The sequence below is a fragment of the Colossoma macropomum genome, unplaced genomic scaffold, assembly GCF_904425465.1.
Source record: "Colossoma macropomum unplaced genomic scaffold, Colossoma_macropomum, whole genome shotgun sequence".
NCBI classification, from domain to species: Eukaryota; Metazoa; Chordata; class Actinopteri; order Characiformes; family Serrasalmidae; genus Colossoma; species Colossoma macropomum.
Genome location: NW_023494801.1, coordinates 15,850,945 through 15,866,383, shown reverse-complemented (window position 1 = coordinate 15,866,383; position 15,439 = coordinate 15,850,945). Strand labels below are relative to the sequence as shown.

The 15,439-nt window shown below is 38.3% G+C and overlaps 1 protein-coding gene across 2 annotated transcripts; it reads left to right on the top strand.

Annotated features, from left to right (window-relative positions):
• The first annotated feature begins 1,024 nt into the window (after positions 1 to 1,024).
• Positions 1,025 to 15,439, top strand: LOC118821836 (medium-chain acyl-CoA ligase ACSF2, mitochondrial-like). Of its 2 annotated transcripts, XM_036590571.1 has the most exons (16): positions 1,025 to 1,154; positions 1,722 to 1,917; positions 2,760 to 2,888; positions 2,982 to 3,035; positions 3,288 to 3,406; positions 5,981 to 6,143; positions 7,159 to 7,254; positions 7,410 to 7,561; positions 7,737 to 7,828; positions 8,166 to 8,242; positions 8,332 to 8,439; positions 8,967 to 9,118; positions 12,915 to 13,056; positions 13,194 to 13,304; positions 15,180 to 15,248; positions 15,346 to 15,439. In XM_036590571.1, exons 1-16 carry the CDS (start codon positions 1,033 to 1,035, stop codon positions 15,400 to 15,402), a joined length of 1,839 nt encoding a protein of 612 aa, XP_036446464.1. In that variant the 5' UTR covers positions 1,025 to 1,032; the 3' UTR covers positions 15,403 to 15,439. The 2 variants fall into 2 exon arrangements, with proteins under 2 accessions (XP_036446464.1, XP_036446465.1); XM_036590572.1 differs by lacking the exons at positions 12,915 to 13,056; positions 13,194 to 13,304; positions 15,180 to 15,248; positions 15,346 to 15,439 and adding an exon at positions 9,620 to 9,746.

The following is a 15,439-nucleotide window of genomic DNA, read 5'->3' as shown; positions in this document are numbered from 1 at the left end:
ATGTGGATGTAAACATATATGCATTAAAATTATGGGACATGGGCACTGGTCGCTAGTTTGAACATTTATTTGAACATATTATTTATAGCTTTGTCGTGGCTACACGCAGCCCTGACCAGTCTGGTTCCAGAGGTAAAACATCCCCTTCATAATTGCCGTAGGGATTTTGATTTTTACCCATTATATTTTATCCAGCCAATATAGGCGTAAGTAAGATGATGTTATATGCTCCAGTTATGGTCATGAATCAGTCTGGTTTCAACTTTGTTTTCGAAAACTGCGTTTTATTCCCTCATTAATCGTAAAGAAATACATTACCCATACATCCTAAAGCGAGCTCCGCCAATCAGAGACGTCGCTGTTACCATGGAGATTTAAATAGAGTGATTTGGCGCCAGCACGAAGCAGTAGGGCGGTTTTACTGTCAGATACGATGTGATGGAGTAATATTAAGCGGAGTCTGTGCTGAGTTTACATTAAAAACACAATAAAGCGTTTAATCGAGTACGTTACTGCACTATATATTGAAATGCTCGATGGGTAGGACAAACTGTTAGAACACTGGCCGTGTAGTGGAGGGGAGTGTGTTTATGAGTGCAGGTGGTCGGTTCTGTCAGAGTTAGTATGAAAGAGCGCATACAGGGCTGTGGAGACAAATAATATTAACCCGAACTCCACACAAATCAGGTCATACTGTCACACTGCAAAATATATAAAACCATGTAGAGACAACAGTGCAGTGAATACACGTATATGTAATATTAAAATGACGAGCTAATGTGAAAGGTGCACTTTTTCTTCCCCAGATTGGCCTGTGCTTTGTTTCAAAAATGACAGGGAAGCTTTTACAAATAGGGAAATATTTTGCGAGTGCATAGTTCACGTTTGAGAATCGATTAGACTCTGGTGGGATGGTGTTGGAGTCTTGGGCGCAGTAGTCAAACCTTTTTGGAGGAGGGGCACTCTAGGACACGCTTATAAAGGTTTGGTGGAAAGGTGTACCATGAATCAAGCGGCAGGCTGAGTGAAAAGATGGCAATGGCAGCGTACCATGCAGAGAAGTTATTGAGGTGCTGTGGCTATTACACTGAATTATTGAAAATAAGTCTTGGGAAGCCTTGGAACCAGAAGAGTGAGAAAATAAAGTACTGTAGGTATGTGTGCTCATTTTAATATGATGCAGCTGTGGGTAGGGTAGCCTCATAATGACAACATGAGTAGAAAGTATCAAGTTAAAGAAAAGTACTGATTTCCTTACAGAACTGCAGTGGCACCTATCAGAAGTTTGTTACTTGCCATTCTTTTCTTTTTTGGGGTTCTTTTTTTTGACTAAAATAAAACAGACAGGTGAGAGCAAAGCAGTCAAGATTCTGTCACCAACTGAACAGAATGGAGTAAAACACAAAAAAGAATTAGGACCTAAATGTAAATGAAGTGTAACAGTGAAAAATATATCACCTTCATCACAAGTATGCTTGAACTGGACCTGAATAAATGTACTGCTCACTTCTGATGTGATGCTTACTACAAATTATTTCTAAACGTGCTTTGGGTTGAGATAATGGGTTTTCATCATAATGAAATGGTTGTATGTTAATTTATAAAGGCAATGTTTTTTCTGGGCAACTGACACCCAGACCACATGTTGAATGCTGAAGTTCTCACCGTGTCGTATGCAATAAGCTGTGCGGTATCATTGTGTTTTATATTCTCTCGCTCAGATCACTTCACGTTGACAGTCCACCCTGCATTCCTTCTTTGACAAACAGTTATGTTCACGGCACTTCAACTGTATCTCTCCTCCCTCTAACTGTGGGCGAGGCATTGCAGACAACAGCAGCCAAATGGCCTGACAGGGATGCAGTGGTCTTTCTTCAGGACAACATCCAAAAAACATTCTCTCAGTTCCAGCAGGACGTAGGTTCATGCTATCATTGCATTCTTTATCTGGTTGTCTGTGCTAGCCTGCAGACTGCCGGAGGTCAGAGCTAGGCATTGTGGGCTTAAACAAATGAGCCCAAGTGAATAAAAGCCCTAGGGGTGTTTCACTTTGTGTAACACATCACTTCACAGAATCACAGAGAGGCTACATGAGTCTACAGCTTGGGCTTGATGTATATCAGCCCTGTCTTGGTCAAATCTTATTTTTCTTATTTTCTTATGAGTTTTTTTTTTGCTGATGCTGTTGTTCTTGAATCCATAGAAGTCCAAAATAATCAGTTTGCTAATGGTAATGGCAAGTAAAACAAGTGAAACCTTATTTTGATGCCTTTTTTTTAAAGAGAGGGAGGACTTAGCCCCACTAGCCTGTTAATAATGGCCGTTTCTGGTCACAATCCTAGAATTTTGTCAGTCATACTGATACAAAGTGGGCTATTACAAAGCTTGATACCAAAATGATAGTGGGAGAAAATTTAAAATATTTGTCATTGTCTGAGCGCCCCATGTTTGTTGGATAGGACACTGTATCCAAATATATGAATGAATTTGCTTCTATGATTTTGGAGTTTACACTAGTATTGAACATTATAGTAACTTTTGATGCACTGCGCAACTGTACACTCTCAGAACAAAAGGTACGAAATTGGCCCTGGGGCAGTACCCCTCTGTGGTGGGACCATCAAGGGTACATCTCAGTGCCTTCAGTCAGGGAGCATAATTGTACCATAATCCATTGAAATGATATTATTCAAGTTGTATTGACTCCACACACCACGTCTCATGTCATGTGGTGTGTGTCATTCTACATCTTTACGTAGGTTGATCAACTGGCAGCAGGACTTGTTGCCCTCGGCTTGAAGAAGGGCGACAGGCTCGGTTTGTGGTGTCCAAACATATATGAATGGATTCTGTTCCAGTTTGCCACAGCAAAGGCTGGCATCATTTTGGTGAGCACAGAAAGTTTTCATGAAGAATATTCCTTCAGTAGAATTTAATGCAGACTTGTGGAAAGATGGACGTTAACCAGAAGCTCTTTGTAGGTGTCTTTGAACCCAGCTTATCAACTCACAGAGTTGGAGTTCGCCCTGAGAAAGGTGCATGAATTTTTTTGTGCAACTGCAAATTCTACTGCAGATGTTTAAAGTTGATCACATAATGCAGTTCGCTTTTTAGAACTGATCGATTTTATAATTGCTCATATAATCATTTTAATCTGTGGATGCAACACTGTTGATGGTGAATTTTAATCTGGATCATAGCATGAAAAAAATATCGATCCATTTACATTTAATTTCACTCTTAGGTCTTTCAGTTTGGGTCATTTCTTCTGAAACGCTTGTGTGCAGGTCCAGTGTAACGCAGTAGTGTGTCCCACTCAGTCGAAGAGTCAGAGGTTCTGTGACATACTGAGAAAAATCTGCCCAGAGCTCAACACTGCAGCCTCTGGAATAATTAAAAGCTTGAGGTACAGCATCACTACACTCTTGAAAAAGATGGTTTTCAAGGGTTCTTTAGTAAAGGGAATGGTTCTATTTAGAGCCATGAATTCTGCGCACATTTAAAAGAAAATGAACATGCATCACGAAAGGCCTCTTCAGATTGATGTGTTTTCTATGTTTCTATATACAGCACCATTTCCAAAACAGTTGGGACACTGTGCAAAATGTAAATAAAACAAAATACAATGATGTGCAAATCATTTAAACCCTACATTTAATTGAAAATACTACAAAAACAACATATCAAATGTTGAAACTGAGAAATTTTATTGTTTATTAAAAATATTTGACATGATTCTGTAGTGGAAATCACTGCATCCAGAAATGCAAGTTAAACCTCTAAAATGCAAAGAAGAACCCGTACATAAACAGGATCCAGAAATGCTGCCACCTTCTCTGGGCCCAAGCTCATTTAAAATGGACTGAGGGGAAGTGGAAAAGTGTCCTGTGGTCCAACAAATCAACATTTGAAATTCTTTTTGGAAATCATGGACACTGTGTCCTTCAAGATAAAGACCACTCTTTATTTGTTATCAGTGCACAGTTCAAAAGCCAGTATTTATGATGGTATAGGGTGGCATTAATTACAACAGCATGGCTCCGTATTAACAGAGTCCAGGTGCTAAACTGGCCTGCCTGCAGTCCAGACAGTGACCCACTGAGAACATTTGGCACATTATGAAATGAAATTAAATGAAAAATACAACAAAAGAGATGCTGAACTGTTGAGCAGCTAAAATCCTATATCAACCAGAAAGGGAAAACATTTCACTTTCAGAACTACAGCAGTTGGTTTCCTCAGTTCCCAAACTTACAGAGTGTTGTTAACAGAAGAGGTGTTGAAACACAGAGGTAAACATGCCCCTGTCCCAACTTTTTTGGAACCTGTTGTTGGCATCAAATTTAAAATGGGCATATATTTTTCAAAAAAACAATAAAATTTCTCAGTTTCAACATTTGATATGTTGTCTTTGTAGTATTTTCCTTTAAAATGGTTTACATGATTTGCACATCATTGCATTCTATTTTTATTTACATTCTGCACAGCGTCCCAACTTTTTTGCCAATGGGGATTTAGAACCTTTTTGAAAAGGGTGCTAAATGGTACCAAAAGGGTTCTTCTATTGTTACAGGCTTGACATCAAAACTATAGATTAACCTTTTTTGGTGCTATATAGAATTCTTTTCAAAAAGGTTCTATATAGGACCATCTACAGCACATTCTCCATGAATTGGAAGAGCCATTTAGCAATGCAAAGAACCTTTTAATCATGCAAAGGGTTCTTTGAGTGTTCATCGTTCTATATAGGGCCATTATATTTACCATAGAACCCTTAAAGAACCATGATTTTTAAGAGTGCAAACTTAAAAATAATGGTTCTTCACAAATTCTTAAGAAATTGCTTCTTTATATGCAACCATGGACACCTAGCACCAAAAAGGGTTCTTCTATTGTAACAAGCTTCTAACAATAGAAGAACCATTTTGATGGGATATAGAATCCTTTTCAAAAAGGCTCTGTATAGAACCATCTACAGTACATTCACCATCAACTGAAGAACCCTTTTATGATGCAAAGAACCCTTTAATCATGGGTTCTTTGAATGTTCAAGGCTTTATATAGACCCATTTTCTTTACTGAGGAATCCTTGAAGAACCGTCATGTTTAATAGATGTATAGAGCCATTTTATGCTTAAATAGTTCTTTGCCTGGCAAAATGGTTCTTCAGGTTGATGGAGAATGTGTTATTTATGGTAATCTATAGCATCAAAAAAGGTGCTTTTGTTGTGATAATATCTAGCTTGTAACAATAGAAGAACCTTTTTTGGTGCTACATTTTCGAATAGTTTTGTATAGAACCATATAAAACACATTCTCCCTCCCCCATTTCACCATACAAAGAACCATTTAAGCATGAAATGGTTCTATAAAGAACTCATCATTCTAAATAGAACCATTCCTTTTACCAAAGGACCTTTGAAGAACCATCTTTTTGAAGAGTGTACATCAGAAAGGAAACACAGCAAACTAATGAACAACATGGCCATTACATTACAGACTTTAAACAGGCTTAAGTGAGTGATGGGACAACGTTAGCATTATTGTGATACATTGTCATGAATATTGTCAGTAACTCTAGAACAATTATATCTATAATACAAAAAAGACAGATTTAGCCCAATTACAAAGAGCCTGTAAACAACAACAGCCAGTGTATATTGACTGCATATACTGTATAGCAACAAGTATCCGACTGCATGTCAGCCCATTGTGTATGTTGTTTTACTTATTATGCTATTTGTCTGTTTTAATGTGTTTGCCAACCTCAGAAAAATTAAATATTGTGATTGTGACCCATCCTTACATTGTATTATATGATACCATTTAGTTTGAGAGACATTTGTGATAGCATAAGGATAAAGGTAAAGAAAAGCTAAGACCATCAACGTTGTAGCTGTCTTGATGAATTATACATTGACAGACTTGGAAAACCATGTTAGTGTTGTTTTTGATTAAATGTACCATAATGAATGTGTAGGTTGCCAGATCTGCGCATGGTGATAGTGACAGAAGGCAGGCAGCCTGGCATGCTACATGTGGATGATGTGATGCAGGCAGCTGAGAGTCAGCACTACCAGCAGCTGGACAGTTTACAGAGGATACTAAGCTTTGATGACCCCATCAACATTCAGTTCACATCGGTATTTTGTCTGTTTGCTTCAGACTAAGCCCTGAAATTTAGTATGTAAATATCAATTTGTATTCGACATGTTGGGCAGAAAAATATAGCCTTTGTTGGAAATTGTTCACAATTCTGCTTTGCATATTTAACCGCTCACATGGCCAGGGCCTGCCTGCAGGCCCAAACTGTTATTACACAATTCTATAACCTAAGAACAGCTCAGCCAGTTTGCATTGAAGTCCCTGTAGTTACTGAATAATAAACCTTAGTGTGTAATAAGCCTGGGATTTTAAGGGATTAAAGAGTCTGTCAAGACTTTTACACATACTAACTTCTGTGAATGCTACATAGCAGTAGCATTCTTCTGTAAAAGAGATACGTGTTTACTGAGTGTACTGTTCTATTACCTAGTGCTGATCTCAGGGTCAGTCATTCTTTTCAATGTTTGTTACGCTTACACTTTGCTTTTACTATAGCATTCAGTTTTTCAAAGAAATCTGCAGGGATATTTTTCCACATCCTAAAAGTTCAGTCCCAAAATAAGTTGGTTGCATTTTCTGATTCTAATGATTCAAATAATCCCTAAGCCATCCAGTGAGGTGGAGTTCTGGGCTTTGGCATGGTCAGTCCATTGTTCTGAGAACACCAGCAGCTTCTTAGTTTGATTAGCAAATTCTCTTCTTTTTTGTCAATTTTTTTGCCTTAGTAACAGCATCTTAACATCTAAACATCCTTTCAGACCCATCTCCTCCTTTTTCAGATATAAAGCAGGAGAAGACCTTGATTTTTTCCTTTATATCAAAGATGATCTAATTTCCTCAGAAATGTATCTTGAAAAATTAATAACTAGTATTTAATGGCTATTTTGACTGGAAATTAAATAAATGAGTAGTGGTCTCTGACATTTGCACAGTACTGTACAGCTTGTACACATTATGTGATGTGCTTATATGCCATATAGCTGGTTTAGTTGCAATTCAGAATAGAATCTGTGATCACTAGTGTAATTGCATCTCTCTGTTGTCCTATCACAGGGTACAACAGGGAACCCAAAAGGTGTCACTCTGTCTCACCACAACATTGTAAACAATGCTTATTTTGTCGGGTTGCGCATGGGTTACAGCTTGAGAGTAAGACATCCTAACAAATTCTTTACAAAATAATTCATAATCTTAGCAGCAATATTCCTTGGTAAACTATCTATGCATTTCTCAAGATCAGCACAGTAGAAGAAATATAGATGCACGTGAGAATAGACCTCATCATCTGACACTTCTCTCCTCAGCCAAACGTTCGAGTGTGTGTTCCTGTTCCCATGTACCACTGCTTTGGCTCTGTTTTGGGGGGTGTGTGCATGGCTGTACATGGCATCACCTTGGTGTTTCCTTCGGCTGTGTATGATGGACAAGCAAACTTGGAGGCTATTCAGAAAGAAAGGTACAACTGAATTTGCAGACATTCCAATACAGTTGGAGTGCTATTTATTTACCAGAACAGGTGGAAATAGCATTTTATGGCTACTGTGAAAATGGATTAATGTAAGATTTAGACTTAAAGGTCATGTATATGAAATGACTGCACATTTTATTCTGGATGATGCTCTTTGTTTCAGATGCACGGTCATCTATGGCACTCCTACAATGTACATTGACTTGCTGAGTCAGCCTAATTTTGGGAAGTATGATTTATCCTCTGTGGAGACAGGTGAGACATCCATCTGTAGTAAACCTTCATTTATGACCTTTTTAATGTTAAGAATTGGAGATCTACAGTTATTGCTATCGTTGTGCAATACATGATTTAGCTATTAAATTATGTTTACAATCAATTCACTGTACCATTCTGACATTTTCCGTTGTTGATGTTGTTCTATTGATGTTGAATGAGCATTAATTAAACTAGATGTCAGAATAGGATATCTAAAATGCCACAAGGGACCTAAGCGGGTTAAACGAACTGAATCTTTTATAAAATGCAAAACATTTTACTGATGAGTTAGAAAAGCACTGCCTTAGCAAAACGTTTTATTTTTAAATGTCAGGTATTGTGGGTGGATCTTCATGTCCCACTGAACTCATGAAAAGAGTAAGAAGCATCATGAACGTTAAAGGGATGACGGTAGGTGTTTGCCTGTCATGCTGTTAATAATTGTAGCACATTCAAACGTTTGTGTAACAGAGCTCTCGTCTCCATCTCTCAATTCTCAGGTGGCTTATGGAACCACAGAAAACAGTCCAATAACCTTTCTGCAGTTCCCTTTGGATGGGCAAGAGCTTAAGACTGAGACGGTTGGGTGCATCATGAACCATACTGAGGTGTTTCTCACTTCACTGAGAAGTTCTCTTCAGTCTTGTTTTTTTCCCCACACATATTGTGCCTGTCAAAAGTATTTTACTTTCTAATTAATTAAAAAAAAAATGCAAAGATTGTCAAAACCTAAAGCATGTTCTACTGAATGGCAGCGTTTGCCTAAGAAATGATTTGGTTGCTTTTGTTAAAAGAACATGTTTTAATTTGCTCCACATTTTCATTTGCCCCAAGTGTGGTTTAAACAGCTCCAAGGTGCTGACGTAACCCAGTTTTTCCTTCAGTTTTGCTGTTTTCACAAGAGAAAAGGCAATATCTGAACAGATTTCTCTTTAATATGTTAAAAGAAAACATATATAAAAAACATTTTGATATGCTACGTCACCATACGTTTGTTGAGCAGTATATGTATGAGCCATTATATAAAAATCTGTGAGATCGTCCACCATACTAGCCTGTAAATTCTTCTGCTGCTCTGTGTAACATTACTACTGAATATGAACATACTCAGGTGGACACTGAAACTATTTGGCAGGCTAAGGTGGTGGAGCCATCATCTGGGAAGCTGCTTCCTCTGGGCCAAACCGGAGAGTTGCTCATTAGAGGCTACTGTGTCATGCGGGGCTACTGGAATGAGCCTGACAAAACATGCAAGAGCATCTCGGACGATGGCTGGTACAAGACAGGGTGAGATTTTCATTACACTGGGCTTCATCCATGCTAAAGGGCACAAAAAAGATGAGCCAGACTGGTAATATTTTGCGTAGGAGTGATCCAAAATCGTATTAGCATATATATTTTTCATATCATTTGATTTATGTGCTGTTTTTCATATCATTTGATTGGATATATATGCTGTTGATAAATGGCTTCTTTGCCGCCATTATTTTTTGGTGAGAAGGGAAATGCGTCAGATCACTATGATTTCCGAATGAAGTTCTGACACTGGTATTCACTTAATCCTTTGCCCTTCCTAGGGCTCATCTAACACCCTTCACTTGAGCTAACGGCGTAATGGAACGATCCATAGACATACATATATGTATGTTTATACAACAGTTAGTTCCATCCACGGAAGCTGATTGGTTGAGAAGCGTTCTAACCGTGCTGTTATTTCGCCATACCCAGAGCCATGTAGAGAGAGAGTTGCGTCAACTCCGTTCACTCCAATGGACCGTTTTTTTCCAGTTATGGAGGATCATGGAGCCTCTCAATAGTTCCCGGACGTTAGCAGCAAATACTAGCAGCACAGCCGAGTTGCAGCAGAATAGACTGGTTGTGATGCACTTTAAAAGGGTAAGACATTTAAAGAATCAGTTTGTATATAATAAGCACATCTGAATCAAATTAACATGTATATTAAAGTGTGTCAGTGGATTAAATTACTAAATTAGTAGATTTAAGGAACATTAACAGATAACAGATGAGGCTAGGATACTGAATAAAGTTAGCAACCCATAATGTTAACCATAAACAGCCTAGTAATTGTAAAATCCCTGCTCTTAATGTCATTTCATCCACCGTTGTTGAATCTTAGAAAAGGCTTCTAAACGTGATTTTTCATGGGGTGGGTGGGAGTTAAATATTAGTTAAGTATAACATTGGGCTTGTAGAGTGGTGGTGGAGGAGGTAAAATGAGAATATCATTATCCAATATCCATTATCCAAGTTACACAATAAAAAGAAAGCTATTTTCATGATACGTCACTATTGATATGGATTTAGAGCGCATATTGGAGACTTTAAAGAGTAAACAAATATAAGACTTATGAATTGAGTGTTTGCAGGCTTTGCGATTCTGTTGACTGTTATCTGTACATTATGTTGCAGTTTAGTTGATTTTGGATTAATGGCAAGAACCACGGGGGGATTCAACTCAGCCTAGAGATTCCCTACAATAAGACAGCACCCCCACCCTGCACCCTGAGTCTCAGCTCCCTGGGTTTTGCAATTCTTTACCTGTTCTTTATTTTTAATAAACAAAACATTAAGCTTCCCAGTGGTGTGGCTTTTGTTTGTGAAACGTATGCAGTGTCACATTGTTATTGTTGTAGTCTTTAGTGATGGTATGTAATTTAGTAATTGTTCCTGCTGACTTGAGCCAGCAGTTTTTCTTCTCTCTGTGTCAGTGGAGAAACCAAACATTTTCACTCATTTCTCCGAGCGATTGAAGCATCTCCATGCAGCAGAGCAAACCATGGTGGGGACTATATGCAAGGACAACATGGAGAAAAGGGCTCAGACAAACTGCCTGCCAGGCTATTCATGTTTGAGTTCGTTATAGCTTTATTTAATGAATCCATTGCAGTAAATACATGCATGGTAAAAAGGCAAGATACATAAAATATATTTATATGTGTACAAAAAAATATAAATAGATGTGTTTATTATGTCCTGTTCTGCCTGGATGTGATGTGATGTGTTTTAATGTACCCTTTTTAATAGCAGATTTTTGCATATGCAAGCCAAACAAATTTCTTTGGCTTCTTCTCCTTCTGTCCTTTCAGAAAGTCATAGAGTTTACAGTAGTCATTAAGATTATCCAGGCATTGGGATTACTGAAACAACCATTAATTAAAGATGTATTTATGTTAGAAAATTAATCTGAGCTCAATTTTGAAACATTCCTTCCCTTCCCCCCCTCTAAGTATATCAATAAACATTAGGATATGACTGATCTTAGCTACCATACAAGTTTAAGAACTTAACATCTATAATATTTAAAACTCAATAATCAACGACACACTTTGAAACCATGTTGATGTTAACCCAACATGTCAACAAGGTAAGTAACGACAGCTGTTTAATCCTCAAATAGTGGCGATTTTTACTTTTAAATATATTATATTGTTGTAACTACATACACATGTTGGTTTTCTATATAAATATTGTAAATCGATGCATTTATTGACTGCTAAGTACCAAAAGACGCAGTTCTGTCGCTGAGTGTTTATGGGTTTAAATAGCCCGCAAAGAACTTCCTGGAACTATCCGTGGTCTACGTGAATTACGTGACCATCGAGCATTTTGAACTTCCGTTGACGCGACTGTCTCTCTCTACATGGCTCTGGCCATACCATGACGTTTTTTTTCACAAACACTGTATCACTCCGCTGAGACGCCGTTGCTAAGCAACGATTTTGACAGCTGTGGGAGACGCTCAAGCAATTTGAACGTTTTTACTTTTACTTTGTGCACAAACAGAAAATGGATAGTTTTAAAATTACCTTTGACCTACAGCCGATTTGGTCAGACTCTGAAGATGAGACTACACTAAATTCCCAAACTGTCATTACCACTGAGGAAGCTTTTCAGTCGGCAGCTGTGACAGAAGAACACCTAAACAACCTGGAATTAGCCAGACATTAACTGAATACCATTCGTCAAACAAAATGGGCTGTAAAATGCTTTACAGACTGGCTGGAACAAAACAACATTAATACTGATCTAGCAAAAAATGACAACACTGAGCTAAATTTGATATCGCGGCAGTTTTATGGCTCAGCCCGTACTTCAAAAGGCGAGGCTTACAGCAGAGTGAGCGGAGCTCGTTACTCTGACGTAGCAACCAGCTGCCGGTTAAGGAACTATAATTTGGCGGAAGGAACTGCTAACATTAAACCATATTAAATGCCGCGTTCACGGCCCAGTTTATTTATTTCTTACTTTATTTATTTGACTATTGTATAAAAGCAATAGAACGCTCGAGGTCGTGTGTTATCGCGACCAAATCACAGCCGTGATGTTATTTCGCGATAACACACTCGTCATGGCTTCACCCGAGGGGACGTGACGGAGCCAAGTGAATAAGAGCGTTTTGAAAAACCGGTTTGTTAAACGGATAGTTCCGGTCCTGAAATCTGATTGGCTGAGCCGCGTTCGAAGCCGTAAAATACAGATATACACGTGCCTATGACCGCCTCACAACAACTGAACTGAACTGTATCACTGCGCAACATCGTGAAAAACTTTTGTGCTGTTAATGGAATAATCTTTGACTATAATGCTGCTCGCATGGAGCACCGAGTGTACTGATTTAGTAAGAACCCGTTTTTTGTTAAAACAACTTATTTTCTTTACTAGAACTAGGCTGGTCAGCTAGCTAGCAGGCTAAATGATAGGCATAGCTAGCTAAAAGGCTAGTTAAATAACTCCATTATGAATGTCGCAAGGTTGAATTAAAGTACTTACGATGTAATTCACTGTAAAACCCCAATATAAAAATCTAAAGAATGTTACTTGGCTTACCCGCTTCTATGTGTTCAGTACTAAGAAACGTTCTGGGCAAGTGTTTAGAAGCTTGATTGGCAGACGTAGTATGGATATTGCACCTGCGAACAGAACCCCATAATCATTTTATTGAAAACTCCTGAAACATTCATCAGCAATATCAAAAAGGGTTTGCGTTCTATCTCCCAAGGCTAGGATGTAAATATTACATGAATGGTACAAGGATTCTGTGCGTGTGGTTTGCCTTGACCAGTGATATTGCCAGTCTGGATGGATTCGGGTACTGCCGCATCGAGGGTCGCATAAAGGACATGATCATCCGTGGTGGGGAGAACATCTACCCTGCTGAAATAGAGCAGTTCCTCTACACACATCCGAAAGTGAAGGAAGTACAGGTGAGCCTGGTCGTTGCTCCATTACACCACAAGAGGGCAGCAGTGTGGAGGTCAAGGAGGGAGTTAGCACTCATGTGTATACAGGAAAGTACTTCAAAGTTTTGTGTGCTGTTTTTTTGTCTGTGCAAACCCTGTAGGTGATTGGGGTGAAAGATGAGCGGTTGGGAGAGCAGGTTTGTGCTTGTATTAAGCTAGCAGAGGGAGAACACTGCACTGAGGAGGAGATTAGAGAGTACTGCAAAGGCCAGGTAACAAGATTGACACCATTCAACACTTTTTAAAATGTTTAAACAGTGTATCCACTCACTGTCCATTCTGTTAGACGCTCTTACCTTGATGAGCCACCTTGTAGATGTAACGTCAGAGACGATAGCTCATCTGCTGCACAGTTTGTGCTGGTCATCCTCTAGTCCTTCATCGGTGGTCACAGGACGCTGCCCACAGGACGCTGTTGGCTGGATATTTTTGGTTGGGGGACTATTCTCAGTCCAGCAGTGACACTGAGGTGTTTAAAAACTCCAGCAGCATTGCTGTGTCTGATCTACTCAGACCAGCACAACACACACTAACACACCACCACCATGTCAGTGTCACTGCAGTGCTGAGAATCCACCATTCAAATAATACCTGCTCTGTGATGGTCCTGTGGGGGTCCTGACCATTGAAGAACAGGGTGAAAGGGGGCTAACAAAGTACACAGAGAAACAGATGGACTACAGTCTGTAATTGCAGAACTACAAAATGCACCTATATAGTAAGTGGAGCTGATAAAATGGACTGTAGAAACAAGGATTTTAATGTTATGGCTAATCGGTGTATTAGCTACTTGCAATGCCTATCGAAAGGTTAGGGACATCTGGCTTTTCAAAATGTTTTTAATAAATGAACGTTTTATTTGTAACTTTTGAATAATTTCACGTATTACATTTTTTTTAATGAAATAAATTGACCCCCTTGTTATGATGTCAGCAGTCTTCAGCACTCAAACAGCACTTCAGAACTTTAGATCTTTAAATGGGAAAAAGATTGTCAGTATGTATTATGTGAACTGTTGATCATTATTTCATTAGTCCTTACATGTAAAGGGAATTCCTCCAATTTTTCAAATTTCTGTTTAATTCCATCAAGATGTAAACAAAGTTATTTAGAGTAGATATAATAGTGGTAATAGGAACCAGGGGTCATGATGTCTGTAACAGAAATATCGCCATTTTATTTACTTTCCAAAATGATCAGTGAACGTACATAAATCTACTGAGTATTTATATGTAAAGCTGATAATGGTAAAATATTTAACATTTGAAAAATCTGAAATTTGAAAAAAAATATATATTTACAAAGGCCCTGCATGTAACTCTGCGCCATGAATGGCTTCCAAAAAAATTTTCATGCCAAAACTTTCTCTCACAACTATCATAAATCAATGTCTCAGGCATCAGGAAGTACATTTGTAACCATTTCATTTAATAACTTTCTGTGAGGTTGCTTTTAGAGACATTTCACCACCACTGTCAACAATTGTGATTCAGTAACTTTCTCTAGAATAGTGCATTTCACATCAGACCTCTCTGAATGACTCTGTTTACAGCTCAACGGTTCAATTCTGAAGAAATTTGGAAGGAAACGGTGGAATTCCACCTTAAATCTTTAGTCTTCATACCAAAGAAGACACTTTAACATGAAGCTGGGGGTTGCAGAGTATGCTAACGATATGAAAAGTAATTGTAACAACTAGGGTGGGCAATATGACAATATTTTATCATTCTCGTGATAAATCATCACAATACGTTTTTCTGAGTACATGGTTATATCGTCTGTACTTAATTACAGCTGACCAACTTACAGAGAAAACAGTTTGTGAAACACTGAATAAAAGTGATTGATGATTGACTATTTTTAAATGTGGCACTACTGGAATTACCAAAAACAAAATATCATGATTTGTATCATTTATTGTGAAAATGTCTTCAAGTATCATGATAACCATTTTTTGTCATATTGCCCACCCCAAGTAACAACTGTTTTATAGTCTTTCATACTTTCATACTAAATTACAATAAAAATTCTCAAAAGAAGGCATGAAGGCATTTTTAACAGGACATATACCTGTTCATTTATTCCAGATATCTCACTTCAAAATTCCACATTTTGTAGTGTTTGTCAACAGCTATCCACTCACTGCTTCTGGGAAGGTAAACTTTATCAGGGCATTCTCTGTAAATGCGCAAAAAGTATTTTCAATCATATAGCACAGCGATACTGATGTAAGGTTCTCCTCTGTCCTTAAAGATCCAGAAAAATATCCTGTGTGCAGAAATGGAGAAGAAGCTGGGGCTGTGCCTGTGATGCCTGTAATGCCTGTGATGCCCAGCACTACTTTTAA

Excerpts from the sequence above, each read along its gene's own strand:
- LOC118821836 (XM_036590571.1), top strand. The coding sequence starts at position 1,033 with ATGGCAATGGCAGCGTACCATGCAGAGAAGTTATTGAGGTGCTGTGGC. Across the intron at positions 3,036-3,287 it reads TGGAGTTCGCCCTGAGAAAG|GTCCAGTGTAACGCAGTAGT; the intron begins GTGCATGAATTT and ends GCTTGTGTGCAG. Across the intron at positions 6,144-7,158 it reads TCAACATTCAGTTCACATCG|GGTACAACAGGGAACCCAAA; the intron begins GTATTTTGTCTG and ends GTCCTATCACAG.